This window comes from Amphiura filiformis, chromosome 9, assembly GCF_039555335.1.
Source record: "Amphiura filiformis chromosome 9, Afil_fr2py, whole genome shotgun sequence".
NCBI classification, from domain to species: Eukaryota; Metazoa; Echinodermata; class Ophiuroidea; order Amphilepidida; family Amphiuridae; genus Amphiura; species Amphiura filiformis.
Window position 1 is genome coordinate 14,925,554 of NC_092636.1, and position 16,299 is coordinate 14,941,852.

Consider the following 16,299-nt stretch of genomic DNA (forward strand, 5'->3'; position numbering starts at 1 on the left):
GTTCTACACTTTTAATAAAAAGTGCTTCCTTCTTCCAAAAAACATGCTATAAAGTTTCGAGTTTCCTATACTTTTATGCACAAGAGACACTCTTAAGAAATGTTTTTTGGCTTTATTACATAACCAATATGGCTGATGTTGATATATGTGAAGCAGATCAATAAGGCAATAATTTTAATTATTAAAATCATTTTTTGTGCTTGGCATCCACTGCCTCCCCCACCCCACCCCCACCAACCGGCACCCCATCATGGACCTTGACGGTCAGTGTGCTTTTGGTTAAAATTTCAGGACAACAAACATTTTAGCAGATTTAGCACCCCAAAAGAGACCATTTTTGACATAAAAACCTGTTTTAGACTTTTTAAAAAAAAAATGCTTCCTTCATCCTAAAAAAGTGGTTTTAAATATTCAGTTTCCCATACTTTTGTACACAAGAGACATTCTTCTAAGTTTTATTTTGGCCTAATAACATGGCCTACATGACTGAAATTGATATATATAATGCGCAATATAAAAACAATGATTCACCACATTTTTTGACCCACCCCTTGGGTATGTGGGAGGGGACCACATGGCGGGGGGGTACTAATGCATGAAGAACACATTGTTTGATAAGAGTAATTTGTAAAATTCGGTATGTTAAACACGCAGAGTGATGTCACTACAAATTGGGTCTATTGACTGTACCTACCAAATTTCATGCCCATATAACGGTTTTTACTAATTTGACCTCATATGACCCCTGGATGACCTCAGATGACCCAGTAATGGCCTTCCAACAATTGGCTCTGAATGTTGACTGTACCTACCAAGTTTCATGTCCATATAAGAGGTTTTACTAATTTGAACTCAAATGACCCCTAGATGACCTCAGGTGATCTTGAAATGACCCTCCAAAATTGGGCTCTAAATATTGACTGTACCCATCAAATTTCATGCCCACACAACAGTTTTTACTAATTTGACCTCATATGACGACCCCTGGTGATCCCGAAATGACCTTCCAAATGTTGACTGTACCGTACCCATCAAGTTTAATGCCCATCCAACAGTTTTTATCAATTTGACCTCTGGACTTTCCCAAAATTTAGCTATAGCCTAAATGTTGACTGTACCTACCAAGTTTCATGCCCATATGACAGTTTTTTACTAATTTGACCTCAGATGACCCCTGGTGACCCCGCAATGACCTTCCAACAATTTGACTCCAATGTTGATTGTATCCACCAAGTTTCACGCCCATCCAATAGTTTTTACTAATTTGACCCGAGATGACCTCTGGTGACCCCGAAAATGACCTTCCCAAAATTTGGCTATAAATGTTGACTGTACCCACTAAATTTCATGACCATATGACAGTTTTTACTAATTTGACCTCAGATGACCCCTGGTGACCCCGAAATGACCTTCCAACAATTTTACTCCAAATGTTTACTGTACCCACCAAGTTTCATGCCCATAGGCCTACGACAGTTGTTACTAGTTTACGAACTAGCACCCATCGGGTCAAATAATTGATCTTTGTAACTTTTTTCTGATTAGGCCAGGGAATACTAAAAAAAAGTGATTTTCCCACCCCCCTGCTGTCATTGATCGCTTGCCATTCCTTTTGATTTCTCTCAAAATTTAGCTCATGATTATTGCACAGCCTAGAGTAAAACATGAAACTTTGCAACTTGCAATGAATGATTTTTGAAACCACTAATTTCAGTCACATTTAAATTTAATAATTATTATTATTATGTTCATCATCTAACATTAAAGTCATCATAGTTATTTTGAACGTTTCTATTTAATACTGCCCCCCCCCCCGCTTATGACCTTGAATTATTCATTCATAACTGTGACGACCTTGAGACCATCCAATCAGAACAGATCAGAATCGATCAATACGCCAAAAGGTCATGACCTCCTCCTGCTTGTAAACATAAAACAAGCAAGCTGCACCAAAATCATGGCGAGATCGGGACCATCGACGTAACATCGATCAAATAAACCTTGGTCTTGAATTTCTTAAGAAGTCCTGGCCTAAAAACCATGTTGTTTTTCAAGAGAAAACATATCAATCTTTGATATTCTGAAGTATAAAATTGTTGTGCAAAGTGGAACATCACTAATTTAGGCTGTTTTTGCTATGGAAAAATACGGAAGTTGTTCAATTTTGCGAAGTGGGGTAAAGTAAAATCTCATTGAAAATATAATTTTTCCTCAAAATAATGTCCACATTCAATATGATTAAATAGACTGTATTTAACTATATTCTAACAAAACTACAATGAGTGTGATGAAATACGAACATTTTGCATGACTTAATGACTTTCGGTCCGTGTTTTTGCACAAAATGGAGAGGTCATAAAAATATGTGCACTTGCGCAAGGAAAAATAGTCCACTAGGAAATTCATTTACCCGATCCATTAGTTCAGATTTATTCAAGATTTAGACATGTTCTTGAACATTTTTGGACATTCCTCAACTATTTCTTTATTTAAATTGTAAAGAAATAGTTAAGAAAAGATTATGAAATAGTAAATAACTTCTGAATCTGAACTGAATCTTACTGAAATTACCCTCCGTTGGTTTCCGTCACATTCACGCAACTTAAATTATACAGACCAAAATAATCTCGAGCACACACGGGTACCACAAAACAACTCGTTCATCGTGGCTTTTTACCAAAAAATCATATTTTATCGACAGTATTTGAAATCCACCTGGAGTGCAATCGATTAAAAATAAATAAGCAAAATTTAGAAACAAATTTCAAGACCAAATATCAAACAGACAAACATCCTTAGCATAAAAACCAATGCCCGAATTGGCTCTCTAATTGTTCCGATCACATAGCCTCTTTTAGCTTCGCTCAGAGCCAAAAATCTGTTTATGAACTTCAAGGCCAGATTGCATCCATTTACGTTCAGCGCGACGTTTGTCCTGCTTGGCCTCACGAAGTTCAGTAGTGAACCATGGGGCATTGGGTCGCAAAGTAACAGCACGCTTAATTTCAGGAGCATGAATGTCATAAATGGATTGAAGAGCAGTGTCATAATGCTCAACAAGATCTTCTAGATTATCCTTTGGAGATTCATAAATAAAGGATGATTCAATGTCGTGACGAAACTTGGGAATGTCAATATCACGAGTTTTCCGGTAACAAATGACTTTCTTGGATGGTTTTGGTCTACAAATGCTTATATTGCCTTCAACAGCAAAGTGGTCCGAGGGAAGGTCTCTAACAATATTGATATTAGAGACCAAGCCATCAGATTTTCTGGTCAGAATAAGGTCTAAAGTGTGACCAGAAATATGAGTAGCTCCTCTGACATGCTGCTGAAGATCAACAGACTCAATAAGGTCTAAAAATTGAGATGCTTCCCTATCATCAGGAACGTCAACGTGGAAGTTGAAGTCCCCATTCAGGATGATCTGTCCAGGAAAGGTGCTAGCATTTTCAAGGAAACTCGAGAATTCAGTAAAGAACAGTTTAGCAGTAAGCTTGTTTTTCTTGGAAGGATAGATTCTGTAAATGGTATAAATCCTTACAGATGGTCCATGGGCAGGGAAGATTGTAACATGAAGGCACTCAAAGGATGTAAAATTGTAAGTACCGCCCAGCGTTGCCCCAAACCCCTTCCTGAGGATAATAAAAACACCACCTCCTCTACAACCAATTCTGGGATAATGATAAATATCAAAATCAGGAAAGGTATTTCTGAGATCACTTAATGTTCGCAAATCACGAGTATCACTATCAAGCCAACAGGCACAAAATGAAAGGATATGTAACTTATCTGAAATCATTAAGTCAGATATGACATGAGTTTTTCTGCGCATGGATTGAGCATTCCATGTTGCAAAATGAGTGTCGAAATTTTCGGCCGAATTTAACCAAAATTGTCTTAGTTTTAACAAATTTTCCCCCAAAAAGGCTTTGAAAAGGGGTCATTGATATACCAGAAGGCTGAAAATGCTACCCATGTTTATGGCACGTCCCGTATGGTCATTTGTACTGAGTACCCCCGGGACTGACCCAATTTTAAAAATTCATTTGAGGGCAAGCAAACACTTTTTTTGTGCCTTACTCAAGCTCTCTGATAATGACTCATGAAAATACTTACACTTACCTTGCTTTTAATTGTTTTCAGATGAAGGTAGACCATGTTGCCAGTTTTCTGGTGGTATTGCATCACATGTTGCCTACCGAACCCAACAAAAGTCTTCATGCACACATATAAGCCAGTGTCACTTTCCTGCATTAGAAATCAAAATGAAAGATGAACACAATAATTGCTGTTGACATGCAAGTAGCTAAGAAATATCTATACTCTGGTTGCTCTACCAAAAAGGTATACAAATCAAAACCACTAATCTTTCCAATTAGCTCCTGCTGATTTCCTATTATAGAGCTGTCAACAATCAACATGGTGTGAAAAGTGTGCCAACAGGTTTCATAATAACATTATTACATAACAATTTTTTTGGATTGTCTGCTGTGGTTTATCATTGGGGTGGGCTTGTCCAGCTGTGAGTGAAATTGACCTAAGGGGGTAATTATCAGTAATTTTGCATGGATTAATCCTCTTTTTCGTAGCAAAATCCAACTATACAATTGTACATACAAACATGTAGCCTGTAGGAAAGCTGTATAAAATAATTTACATTTTTTCCTTGTCCAATGCCAGCTACAAACACTTTAAAGTGAAGCCCCACTTTTGGTTCAAGTTGCTTGGGGAATTAGTCAAGGTTAAAATTTATCCATGTAAATTCTGCTCTGTCTGTCATCCAAGTAACAGGTGTATTATTGTCAGTTCTTCTGTGGAGAACTGGTCAGACAGGGATACCTGTTAAATGCATATCATTAGATTATAAAGTTTACTTTGAGGACTGTTTAATATCAAAAATATTAAATTTTAATAATTTTGTATTATATTGCAAATTTCATAAAATCTAAATTATTTGAAGGACATTGAAAGGATCGAGTATAAATTCAGCTTAAGTCTGTCCCTGATGGAGACTCAGGGATGCCAATGGGTTTTGAAAAAAAATCTGAAAGTTGCGACCGAAGTCTCGCCCCCCACGGCCGGGGGTCCAGGGGCCTGCTTAAGGGCCCTTGGTGGGGTCCAGAGCCAGAGGGTTTCTACACATTTTACACTGCAGGAGACACCATTACAAAGCGTAAAATTACATTCAAATGAATTAAAAAATAAGGTTATTTTGAGAAAACAAGCCTAGATAACAGCCTTGAAGACTATCTATTATACATGTAATATTCTTCAAGGCTTGTTTTCTCAAAATTATACCATAAAATATGCAAATTAGGTACCTAAGACCAGGCAATTTTAACAGAATTAGCACCCAAAAGGCCATTTTAAACATAAAAACCTGTTTTAGACTTTTTTGAAAAAATGCTTCCTTCATCCCAAAAAAGTAGTTTTAAATGTACAGTTTCCTATAGTTTTGTACATGAGAGACATTCTCCAAAGTATTTTCTTGGCCTAATAACATGGCCTACACGGCTGAAATGGATATATGTGACTCCTCGCCACAACTGAGCCCGGATGTCGCCAGTGCCACTATTGAGATATGCTCCATCGAACTTAACAATAAACAATAGGAAAGAAAGGATTTATTGACTGTTTTATTGATTTTTCACTACTTAAATGTCAAGTACTATAGACATGATATACATCATTTTAAAGCTAATTTCAAGCAGAATATTTTGGTTGAATATCTCAAAAATGATGATTGGCGACATCCGGGCTCAGTTGTGGCGAGGAGTCACATATATAATGCGCAATAGGTGACCATCCACCACAACTGAGCCTGGATGTCGCCAGCGCCACTATTGAGATATGCTCCATTGAACTTAACAATAAACAATATAGGAAACAAAGGATTTATTGACGGTTTTATTGATTTTCACTACTTAAATGTCAAGTACTATAGACATGATATACATCATTTTAAAGCTAATTTCAAGCAAAAATTTTGTTTGAATATCTCAAAAATGATGATTGGCGACTTCAGGGCTCAGTTGTGCTGGATGGTCACATATAAAAACGATGAATCATCAAATTTTTGACCCCCTATTTTTTTGTTAAATTTTCAAAAAATATTTTTGGCCAAAAAAGGAAGTTATATGCCCTAAATTACTTGTTATTTAATGTTGGAAACCATAGAAATACTGCTACTTAAAAAAAATTGCCAATTTATGTTTACAAAGTTGGATAAAGTTGTACTTTTACTTCCACTGAACAGCTAGCAATGTATACTAATTCAATGTGTTCCTGACTGTTCAATAGAAGCTAAGTAATCAAAATGTACAACTTTATCCAACTTTGTAAAATAAAATTGGCAATTTTTTTTTGAAGTAGCAGTATTTCTATGATTTCCAACCTTGAATAACAAGTAATTTCTGGGCCTATAACTTGCTTTTTTGGCCAAAAATATTTTTTGAAAAAAAAAAAATTTATTTAGAAAATCAGATTTTTTTTGGAAAAATACAAAAAAAATCGGAATTCCGATTAAAATCGGAAGATTGGCATCTCTGGAGACCACAGGATCTTTTGTCTGTACAAGATTCTAAATAACTTTATGGACATAAATCATAAGGACTATATTACCCCAAAAATTGACAGAGTCAGACATGGACACAGTAACCAATTTCAACAACACCATACCAGATCAGATGCCTATGCCAATTCTTTCTTCCCCCGCACACTCAAAGCATGGAACAGACTACCGATGGACTTAGTTACATTACATGTACCAAAGCCCGACGCCTTTAAAGCTGCCCTCGAGAAGCTATGTGACACCAATGGACAGCCTTAGACCCACTCTCCTCACCTCCAGTCAAAGCACCTTTATGGCGTTCTCAGGAGGATATCAACCAAGTATTAAGGGGGTACGGGCAAGGGTTTTGGGTTAGGTTATAGGTTGGTTGGGATTGGGTGGGTTTGTATAGATACATGTCGTAGGTTGGGGCTGGGTTATAATAGATTGCATCATGGATCAAAAAAATTTTTCAAAATAATTTTTTTTTCCTACCTACCTTTTTTTCAGCAATGTAACCGAAACCAAAGATTATTTTTGATAGGCCTAAGGCTATTGAAACTTTTTTTTTCAGCTCATAATGAGGCAACTATTTCATTGTTCATTATTCATTATTTTCAAGGTTTCATTATAAGCGGCCTTTTACCAATGCTTATATCTCAGAAATTTCAAAGCAATTGATAGCTTGGCATTTTCAAAAACTTTGACTGACCATCTTAATCCCATTCCTGATGTAAATAGTCCTGATGATCTTTACAGTTGGTACAACACGACCATAACTGGTTGTTTGGATGAACATGCTCCCGCTGAAACGCAGCGTACTCGGACTATTAGAAACAGGCAACCATGGTACAATCAATCAATCCATTCTGCTCGTCCAAGAACGCCATAGGGCCGAAAAGAAAATGGCGGAAGTCTAGAACTGAGTCCGATCGCCAAAACTATGCGTCTGCCAGGAATAATGTGTCCAAATGTATTGTTGAAGCCAAACAATCACACTATTCTGATAAGCTATGTCATGCCAATGCAAAAACAATTTTTCACACTGTAAATAGCCTCCTCAACAATCAGGCCAAGCCATTGCCTGCCCATGGTGACTCAAGAGACTTGGGCAACAAATTTGCTCAGTTCTTCAGGAATAAGATCTGTAAAATCCGTGATGAGCTTGAGTCAAATAGTACCAAAATTGATGCTTCCAAGTTTATTGACAGTTGCTCACCTTTCTGTAGACCTCTAATCGAGTTTCACCAAATGACTGAAGAAGAGGTCCACAATGTTATCTTAAAGGCATCCAATGCCTCATGCATCCTTGATCCTCAGCCAACCTGGCTCATGAAACATTATTTGGACGCAAATTTACCTGCTCTGACAAGCATTGTTAATGCCTCTTTACAAACTGGGGTTTTCCCTACGGCGGCTCACAAAGCAATTGTAACACCTCTGCTTAAGAAGCCATCCCTAGACAAAGACGAGTTTAAGAACTATAGGCCTGTCAGTACTGCAAAACTGATTGAGAAATGCGCTGCTTCGCAGCTTGTTGATCACATGAACAATAACAAGCTTTCAGACCCATTCCAGTCTGCTTACCGTCCCAAACATAGCACTGAAAGTGCTTTAATCAAAGTGAGTGACGATATCTTCAGTGAGATTGATTCTAGGAGAGTTGTCTTTGTGGTGCTATTAGATCTAAGCTCCGCATTTGACACTGTTGATCACACAATTCTCCTAAATCCTGTGCAGGACCGTTTCGCCATCACTGGTTCTGCACTGGAATGGGCCCAATCTTATCTGAAAGGTTGGAGTTCTGAAGTCAGCATCAATGGTCACCTCTCCGACCCCATCTCAATGGATTTTGGTGTGCCACAAGGCTCCGTTCTAGGACCATTGCTTTTCTCCGCTTATACTGTTCCCATTGGAGAGATCATCCAGAAACATGGTATCAACTATCATATCTATGCTGACGACTGCCAGCTATATGCTTCTTTCAACCCTCGGATTCCTGGCGATGTGCTTAACACTCTTGACAAGATTTCAAGCTGCATCTCTGAAATCAGAGAATGGATGACTGTGAATTATTTAAAGCTGAATGATGCAAAAACTGAGTTTTTTGGTGCTGGCTCTATCTACAACATGAGAAATTTTCAGCTTAATGATGTTACCCTTGAAATTGGTTCATTGAAGATCACACCCTCCACGGTCATCAGAAATCTTGGCATCCACTTCGATAGTTCACCTCTCACATCGATAGTCTTCCGTCGCTCGATCCTTTATCACATCAGGAACATCTGGAGAATCCGAAAATATATTGATTCTGACACATGCCATCATGTTGTCCGTGCGCTGGTCCTGTCACGCTTTAGACTATTGCAATGCACTTTTCACTCACCTTTCATCCAAGAATATGATTCGCTTGCAACGCTTACAGAACAAAGCTGCACGGGTCATATATGCCTTAGGTCGCTGGACTGAAGCTGCACCCTTAATCACAAAACTCCACTGGCTTCCAATAGCACAAAGAGTAACTTACAAGATCCTGCTCTATGTATACAAGGCATTTAATGACCAATCACCAGCTTACATAACTCAATTGTTCTCTTATTATGTTCCCGGCCGCCCACTCAGATCTTCAAATGATCCTTCACGTCTGGTAGTTCATAGATACAACTCTGTTGCGGGAGAACGCAGATTCACTACTACTGCTGCCAAAGCCTGGAACAATCTGCCACTGCACATCAGGGGTGCAACATCCACAAACACTTTCAAGAAACTGTTAAAAACTCATTTATTCTGAACTGTTGTTTGTTTATATAGTTTTTCTGCTTTGATGTATTTGTAAACGCAATGTTGCCTTGCGGCGAATTGCGTCATAAATAACTTTTGTATGTATGTATGTATGTATGTATATGCACTTTGTTCATTCTATTTAGGTATCGCCAGTCGCAATATAATGTCACAAACACACATAAACATTTATAATAGTATAATTATCTTGCTTTTTGTTTTTCAAGTTTTAAAACAAAGTAAATGTATTCCGAAGTATACCATGCCAGTCTTCTTCACTCCAATTTGTACGAATCTCTCCGTATACATTTGAGGATAGGGGAAAATGGGGGGATTGACTCATTAAATACAAAAATAACAATCATGCAGAACATTATGAAATAAATTTTTGGCACTAATTTGTCAAAACTAGGTCTTTCCTTAAGTTAAATTATTTACAACATCAACAATGTCCATCTGGTAAAAACACTTTGGCTAGGTTGATTTCTCTTCTAGCCTACCCTGGTATCCCAAAGTTTTAATTGAAGTAATTGGATAGAGCAAGGGTCAAAAACCTGTATATTTTTAATGCTAAAATATTTAGTTGGATTCATCTAATAGTTCTCAAGGCTTTCTATAGTTTTTGAAGGGTTCAAATACAAAAAAAGGGGTTTAAAAATTTTGCAGAACAAATTTTTTTTCTGGTTTAGTAGTAATTTGCAAAATAATGAATTATTTTCAGATTTTACATCTCAAACGCGGCACAAAATTCATAACGCGGGCGGTGGACGCTAAACTCAGAATCAAGTTTCAAGTGCCTAATATAGGCAAATATAATGTTCCAGATAACGCTAGTTAATAATACAAATGTTCAGAAAAAGCAACTTTATTGAAACTGCGGTTATTCATGTTTTTAGCTATACAGACATAGTCACATATCTTTTACTTCGTCGAACAAGCTTTATTTTGTTCCCAAAACCCATGTTTTTATCGCAATTTTTGATGTAAGAGCTGAATGCTGAATGACACACCCCCTTTTTACCAGCTTACACCCGATACCAATGATCCCCCGAAATGGCTTCAAGGCCTTTGCTTTGACCAAGTTTCCAATTCGAGGGGACACAGCCGACTGCACAGCGCGCGACACAGTGGTGCGTCGTGGCCATTCAAAAAGGTGGCGGCAAAAACTTCGAGTGTGCCCCGCCCCCCCCCTCCCTTCCCACATTCCTGGATCCGCCCCTGTCTCAGGGAAGCAAGCAGTCACGCTGCGACCTACGCGCGCGTAAGCCAACATTAAGTGCGTCCATACCATGCGCCCGCAATGCGCGTGAAACCATGGTGCCGTGTCGCGCAGGTGCGTGACTCGCCACTTACCACGCGTGTTGGACCCCGCTTGCATTTGACGCGTTTGCTGTCATGACCTGACCCATAAGGTTATTGACCTCAACGCGCAACGGCCTAGCAACCGACCAATTTTTTTGTTATTTCCATAGTGATTGATTAGTTTTGCAAAATGAACGTCAGATGGTTTAATGGCAATATGTACCCGATCAATGTACGAATAAATCAGAGCTGAAAGTGAAAGCATCTCGGAGCCTGCTTCTGGACAAGATTTAGCGACTTCCTTAGATAGCGTGATTCACGTAACATGTAGGTATGCTAGGTGAATTCAAATTTGCCATCAAACTGCATCATTTTATATATCAAATCAAAGCCCTTGAGCAAACAAAGCCAAAACTGAAAACCATTTTTTCATAGCACTTTCCGTAGCAAAGTTACATCTTGTCAAAGATTGACTTTCATCAAAAAGTTTCAGCTAGCAAAATTCCCCAAAACGGCATTTCGGGGTGTTTCTAGATCTTAGTCTCATTATGATAGCAGCTTTTTTTAATGGAACTGCTATCCAAATCCTCTAAAATTCCATGTGCGAGTGACTTATCACCATAAAAAATCATATATTTGGGTCAAGTGAAGTATAGAAAACATATTTATGTACATTTCCTTCTTCGAACATTTGTTTTAAATTTCTATGTAAATATGCATTGACATTGTCGGCGAATTTGGCTGACTAGCAAATGTGTTAACTAAGGTTTGCCTGGGTTACCTCAGTTGTAGTAACTACAAATTTCGAACGTTCGAACTGAATGACACCCCCCCCCTTTTTACCAGCTTACACCCGATACCAATGATCCCCGAAATGGCTTCAAGGCCTTTGCTTTGACCAAGTTTCCAATTCTGAGGGACACAGCCGGCTGCACAGCTGCCAGCGACACACAGTGGTGCTTCGTGGCCATTCAAAAAGGTGGCGGCAAAATCTTCGAGTGTGCCCCCCTTCCCAAATTCCTGGATCCGCCACTGTCTCAGGGAAGCAAGCAGTCATGCGCGGCCTACGCGCGGTAAGCCAACATTAAGTGCGTCCATACCATGCGCCGCAAATGCGCGTGAAACCACGGTGCCGCAGCGCGCAGGTGCGTGACTCGCCACTTACAGCTACTTACCGCGCGTGTTGGACCCGCTTGCATTTGACGCGTTTGCTGTCATGACCTGACCCATAAGGTTATTGACCTCAACGCGCAACGGCCTAGCAACCGACCAATTTTTTTGTTATTTCCATAGTGATTGATTAGTTTTGCAAAAATGAGCGTCAGATGGTTTAATGGCAATATGTACCCGAACAATGTACGAATAAATCAGAGCTGAAAGTGAAAGCATCTCGAGCCTGCTTCTGGACAAGATTTAGCGACTTCCTTAGATAGCGTGATTCACGTAACATGTAGGTATGCTAGGTGAATTCAAATTTGCCATCAAACTGCATCATTTTATATATCAAATCAAAGCCCTTGAGCAAACAAAGCCAAAACTGAAAACCATTTTTTCATAGCACTTTCCGTAGCAAAGTTACATCTTGTCAAAGATTGACTTTCATCAAAAAGTTTCAGCTAGCAAAATTCCCCAAAACGGCATTTCGGGGTGTTTCTAGATCTTAGTCTCATTATGATAGCAGCTTTTTTAATGGAACTGCTATCCAAATCCTCTAAAATTCCATGTCGAGTGACTTATCACCATAAAAATCATATATTTGGGTCAAGTGAAGTATAGAAAACATATTTATGTACGTTTCCTTCTTCGACCAGTTGTTTTAAATTTCTATGTAAATATGCATTGACATTGTCGGCGAATTTGGCTGACTAGCAAATGTGTTAACTAAGGTTTGCCTGGGTTACCTCAGTTGTAGTAACTACAAATTTCGAACGTTTGAGGACTTGTTCTCAAGTTGTAGAAGGTGCCATAGGGTGTCTTGAATGTTAATTGTTTTCATTATAAATGTCACAAAATATTATTATTGACAATAATTAACAACCTGTTTGACCTCTCCATATATTCATACATATCTCACCTGTGTTTTCATATCATATTTTGTTGTGAAAAATGATTACAAATGTGTAATTTGCAGTCAGTTTTGGAGCAACGATTTCTTCATACCGACGGACCAAGTGTGTATGTGAATGCACATTAAACACATACAAACACATACACAGTACCTGTTGGAACTCCTGGTCGGAGCCGGGAGTTTCAATTATTGGAACTGGGGGTACCTATAGTACAAGGAACTTATACGATGTCCTCATTCACAAACTGATACTATCTGTCCATCGTATAAGACTGTTACCGCACGGCAACTGGTTGAAGGAATATTACACAGTCAAGAATAGGCTCCATCATTTTTTTGTTCTGAATCCTCCCAGTCTCCCAAAACATCAAAAGCGATCGCCAATCGGCGATCAAGGTTTTTTTTCTTTCTGAAGTTTGGTTGGTACCCACCAGCGTCATGCATGTGACGTGACACGGTTAAAATAAGCGACCGGGAATCGTTAAAACGTCAACAAATTTCAAAACATAGAAAGCAGTAAACTTATTGGCGAGCGGTCCGAATTTTGAGCCATAAGTTTACGTGGTGAACTAGGGTACCTATAACTAGGTATGTGACTAAAAATTAGGAAAGTGTTGAATCGCCTGGAAAGTTATACCATTGGAAAGAGCACAAGAAATAGGTTTAGAATGATACCAAAATTATCACTTTAAGTCATAAAATGATGAAATTAGACTAATTTTATGTCTAAAAATTGGCCCAGTTTTGAAGCCACATTTTCAATGCAAACATATAGGAGGCACTGTGACCATTTTTATCCAATCATGCATGGGTGCACAACGACCCACACACAAGTGGACTGTACAAAGTGTATTGAGTGCAGTTGATTTTTCAACATTTTCTGTGCATGCTGTTACAAATATGGCCATCTTCTCTAATATGCCTCCGCTAAAAAAAGACCCCCTAGCTTACTGAAAAAAGTTCACCTGTATGCCGTACCATCCCGATCAATATTTACGCTACGACTGAACGCACACGTCCACAGAGTGTGTCCTTGATTGAACGCCGCAGTGAAACCCATGTTAATAAAGGATTGTGATACCCTTCCCATTACGCATAGCAAATCAATCCCATAATGCATTGCGCTGTGGTTCGTTAGCTGCAGTAGGTCAATATAATTTATAGATAGGCCTATATAATTTTGTTTTCCAATTTAATCCCTGTAGGCCTACGTAGGTTTGGTAGAAGGGGTTTAGGTTAGAGTTAGGGTTGAATTAGGGTTAGGGTTGACTAGGTACGCCATCATCATGAGCTGTAACATAATTTTAAGCATATCCCTTAGCCTAAACCCTAACCCTAAGTCCCAACTAATATGCCTCCATCCCATACCTTTAACACGGTAAAATTGCATCTGGAGGCATATTAGTTTGGACTTTTGGAGGCATATTAGTTCGGGCCAAAAAAATTCTTCTTGCGAGTAGATCACTCTTCTTTGTAGTTGCCCCCCAAAACAAACCAAGCCCCTCTTTCAGCTTAGAATATCCCCCAAAAAGAAATCCCCTTTTCTCACCCCCCGGGCGGGTATTAATTTGGACTCTCTCTATATACTAGCTCTCTAATATGCCTCCCTCCCATACCTTTAACACGGTAAAATCGTGTCTGGAGGCATATTAGAGAGTTAGTATAGTGTCGATATCTTTTGGAAGACGCTATATACTAGCTCTCTAATATGCCTCCCTCCCATACCTTAAACACAGTAAAATCGCGTTTTGAGGCATATTAGAGAGTTAGTATAGTGTCGATATCTTTTGGAAGACACTATATACTAGCTCTCTAATATGCCTCCTCCCATACCTTAAACACAGTAAAATCGCCTCTGGAGGCATATTAGAGAGTTAGTATAGAGTGTTGATATATTTTGGAAGACGCTATACTAGCTCTCTAATATGCCTCCCTCCCATACCTTGAACACGGTAAAATCGCTTCTGGAGGCATATTAGAGAGCTAGTATATATAGAGAGTACAAATTAATACCCGCCCGGAGGGTGAGAAAAGGGGATTTCTTTTGGGGGATAATCAAAGCTGAAAGAGGGGCTTGGTTTGTTTTGGGGGGGCAACTACAAAAGAAGGGAGATCTGCTCTAAAGAAGAATTTTTTGCCCAAACTAATATGCCTCCAAAAGTCCCAACTAATATGCCTCCCTCCCATACCTTTAACACAGTAAAATTGTGCCTGGAGGCATATTAGTTTGGACTTTTGGAGGCATATTAGTTGGGCAAAAAATTCTTCTTTAGAGCAGATCTTCCTTCTTTGTAGTTGCCCCCCAAAACAAACCAAGCCCCTCTTTCAGCTTTGATTATCCCCAAAAGAAATCCCTTTTCTCACCCTCCGGCGGGTATTAATTTGGACACTCTCTATATACTAGCTCTCTAATATGCCTCCTCCCATACCTTAACACGGTAAAATCGCGTTTGGAGGCATATTAGAGAGTTAGTATAGTGTCGATATATTTTGGAAGACGCTATATACTAGCTCTCTAATATGCCTCCCTCCCATACCTCTAACACGGTAAAATTGCGTCTGGAGGCATATTAGAGAGTTAGTATGTAGAGTGTCGATATATTTTGGAAGACGCTATACTAGCTCTCTAATATGCCTCCCTCCCATACCTTTAACACGGTAAAATCGCCTCTGGAGGCATATTAGAGACTAGTATATAGAGAGTACAAATTAATACCGCCGGAGGGTGAGAAAAGGGATTTCTTTTGGGGGATAATCTAAGCTGAAAGAGGGGCTTGGTTTGTTTTGGGGGGCAACTACAAAGAAGGGAGCTCTGCTCTAAAGAAGATTTTTTTTGCCCAAACTAATATGCCTCCAAAAGTCCAAACTAATATGCCTCCTTCCCATACCTTTAAAGAGGAACAAGCACATCTGGAATAATGAACTACATAATTGAGTTATGTGGCCCAGGGCATGTCAGTCCAGACACCACCTAAGTCCAGACATGTATACAAGTATACAGGAGTGTGATCTATAAGGACAAGGTCGCCTACCAACTGGCCAGTTGACCAGGCCAACGTTTGTTCCTCTTTAACACGGTAAAATTGCGCCTGGAGGCATATTAGTTTGGACTTTTGGAGGCATATTAGTTTGGACTTTTGGAGGCATATTAGTTTGGACTTTTGGAGGCATATTAGTTCGGGCAAAAAATTCTTCTTAAGTAGATCACCCTTCTTTGTAGTTTCCCCCAAAACAAACCAAGCCCTCTTTCAGCTTAGATTATCCCCAAAAGAAATCCCTTTTCTCACCCTCCGGCGGGTATTAATTTGGACTCTCTCTATATACTAGCTCTCTAATATGCCTCCCTCCCATACCTTTAACACGGTAAAATTAAGCGTCTGGAGGCATATTAGAGAGTTAGTATAGTGTCGATATCTTTTGGAAGACGCTATATACTAGCTGTCTAATATGCCTCCCTCCCATACCTTTAACACGGTAAAATCGCGTCTGGAGGCATATTAGAGAGTTAGTATAGTGACGATATCTTTTGGAAGACGCTATATACTAGCTCTCTAATATGCCTCCCTCCCATACCTTTAACACGGTAAAATCGCGT

General features: G+C 39.1%; 1 protein-coding gene across 2 annotated transcripts in view; it reads right to left on the bottom strand.

Annotated features, from left to right (window-relative positions):
• LOC140160674 (ubiquitin carboxyl-terminal hydrolase 5-like) overlaps nt 1-16,299 on the bottom strand; it is a 56,121-nt gene that overhangs the window by 35,549 nt on the left and 4,273 nt on the right. The window contains exon 2 of one of the 2 annotated variants that reach the window (XM_072183958.1): nt 4,126-4,251. In XM_072183958.1, coding sequence (XP_072040059.1) covers nt 4,126-4,251 — 126 coding nt within the window. Of the gene's footprint in view, nt 1-4,119; nt 4,252-16,299 lie in introns of both variants that reach the window. The other variant, XM_072183957.1, reaches the window with a different exon arrangement.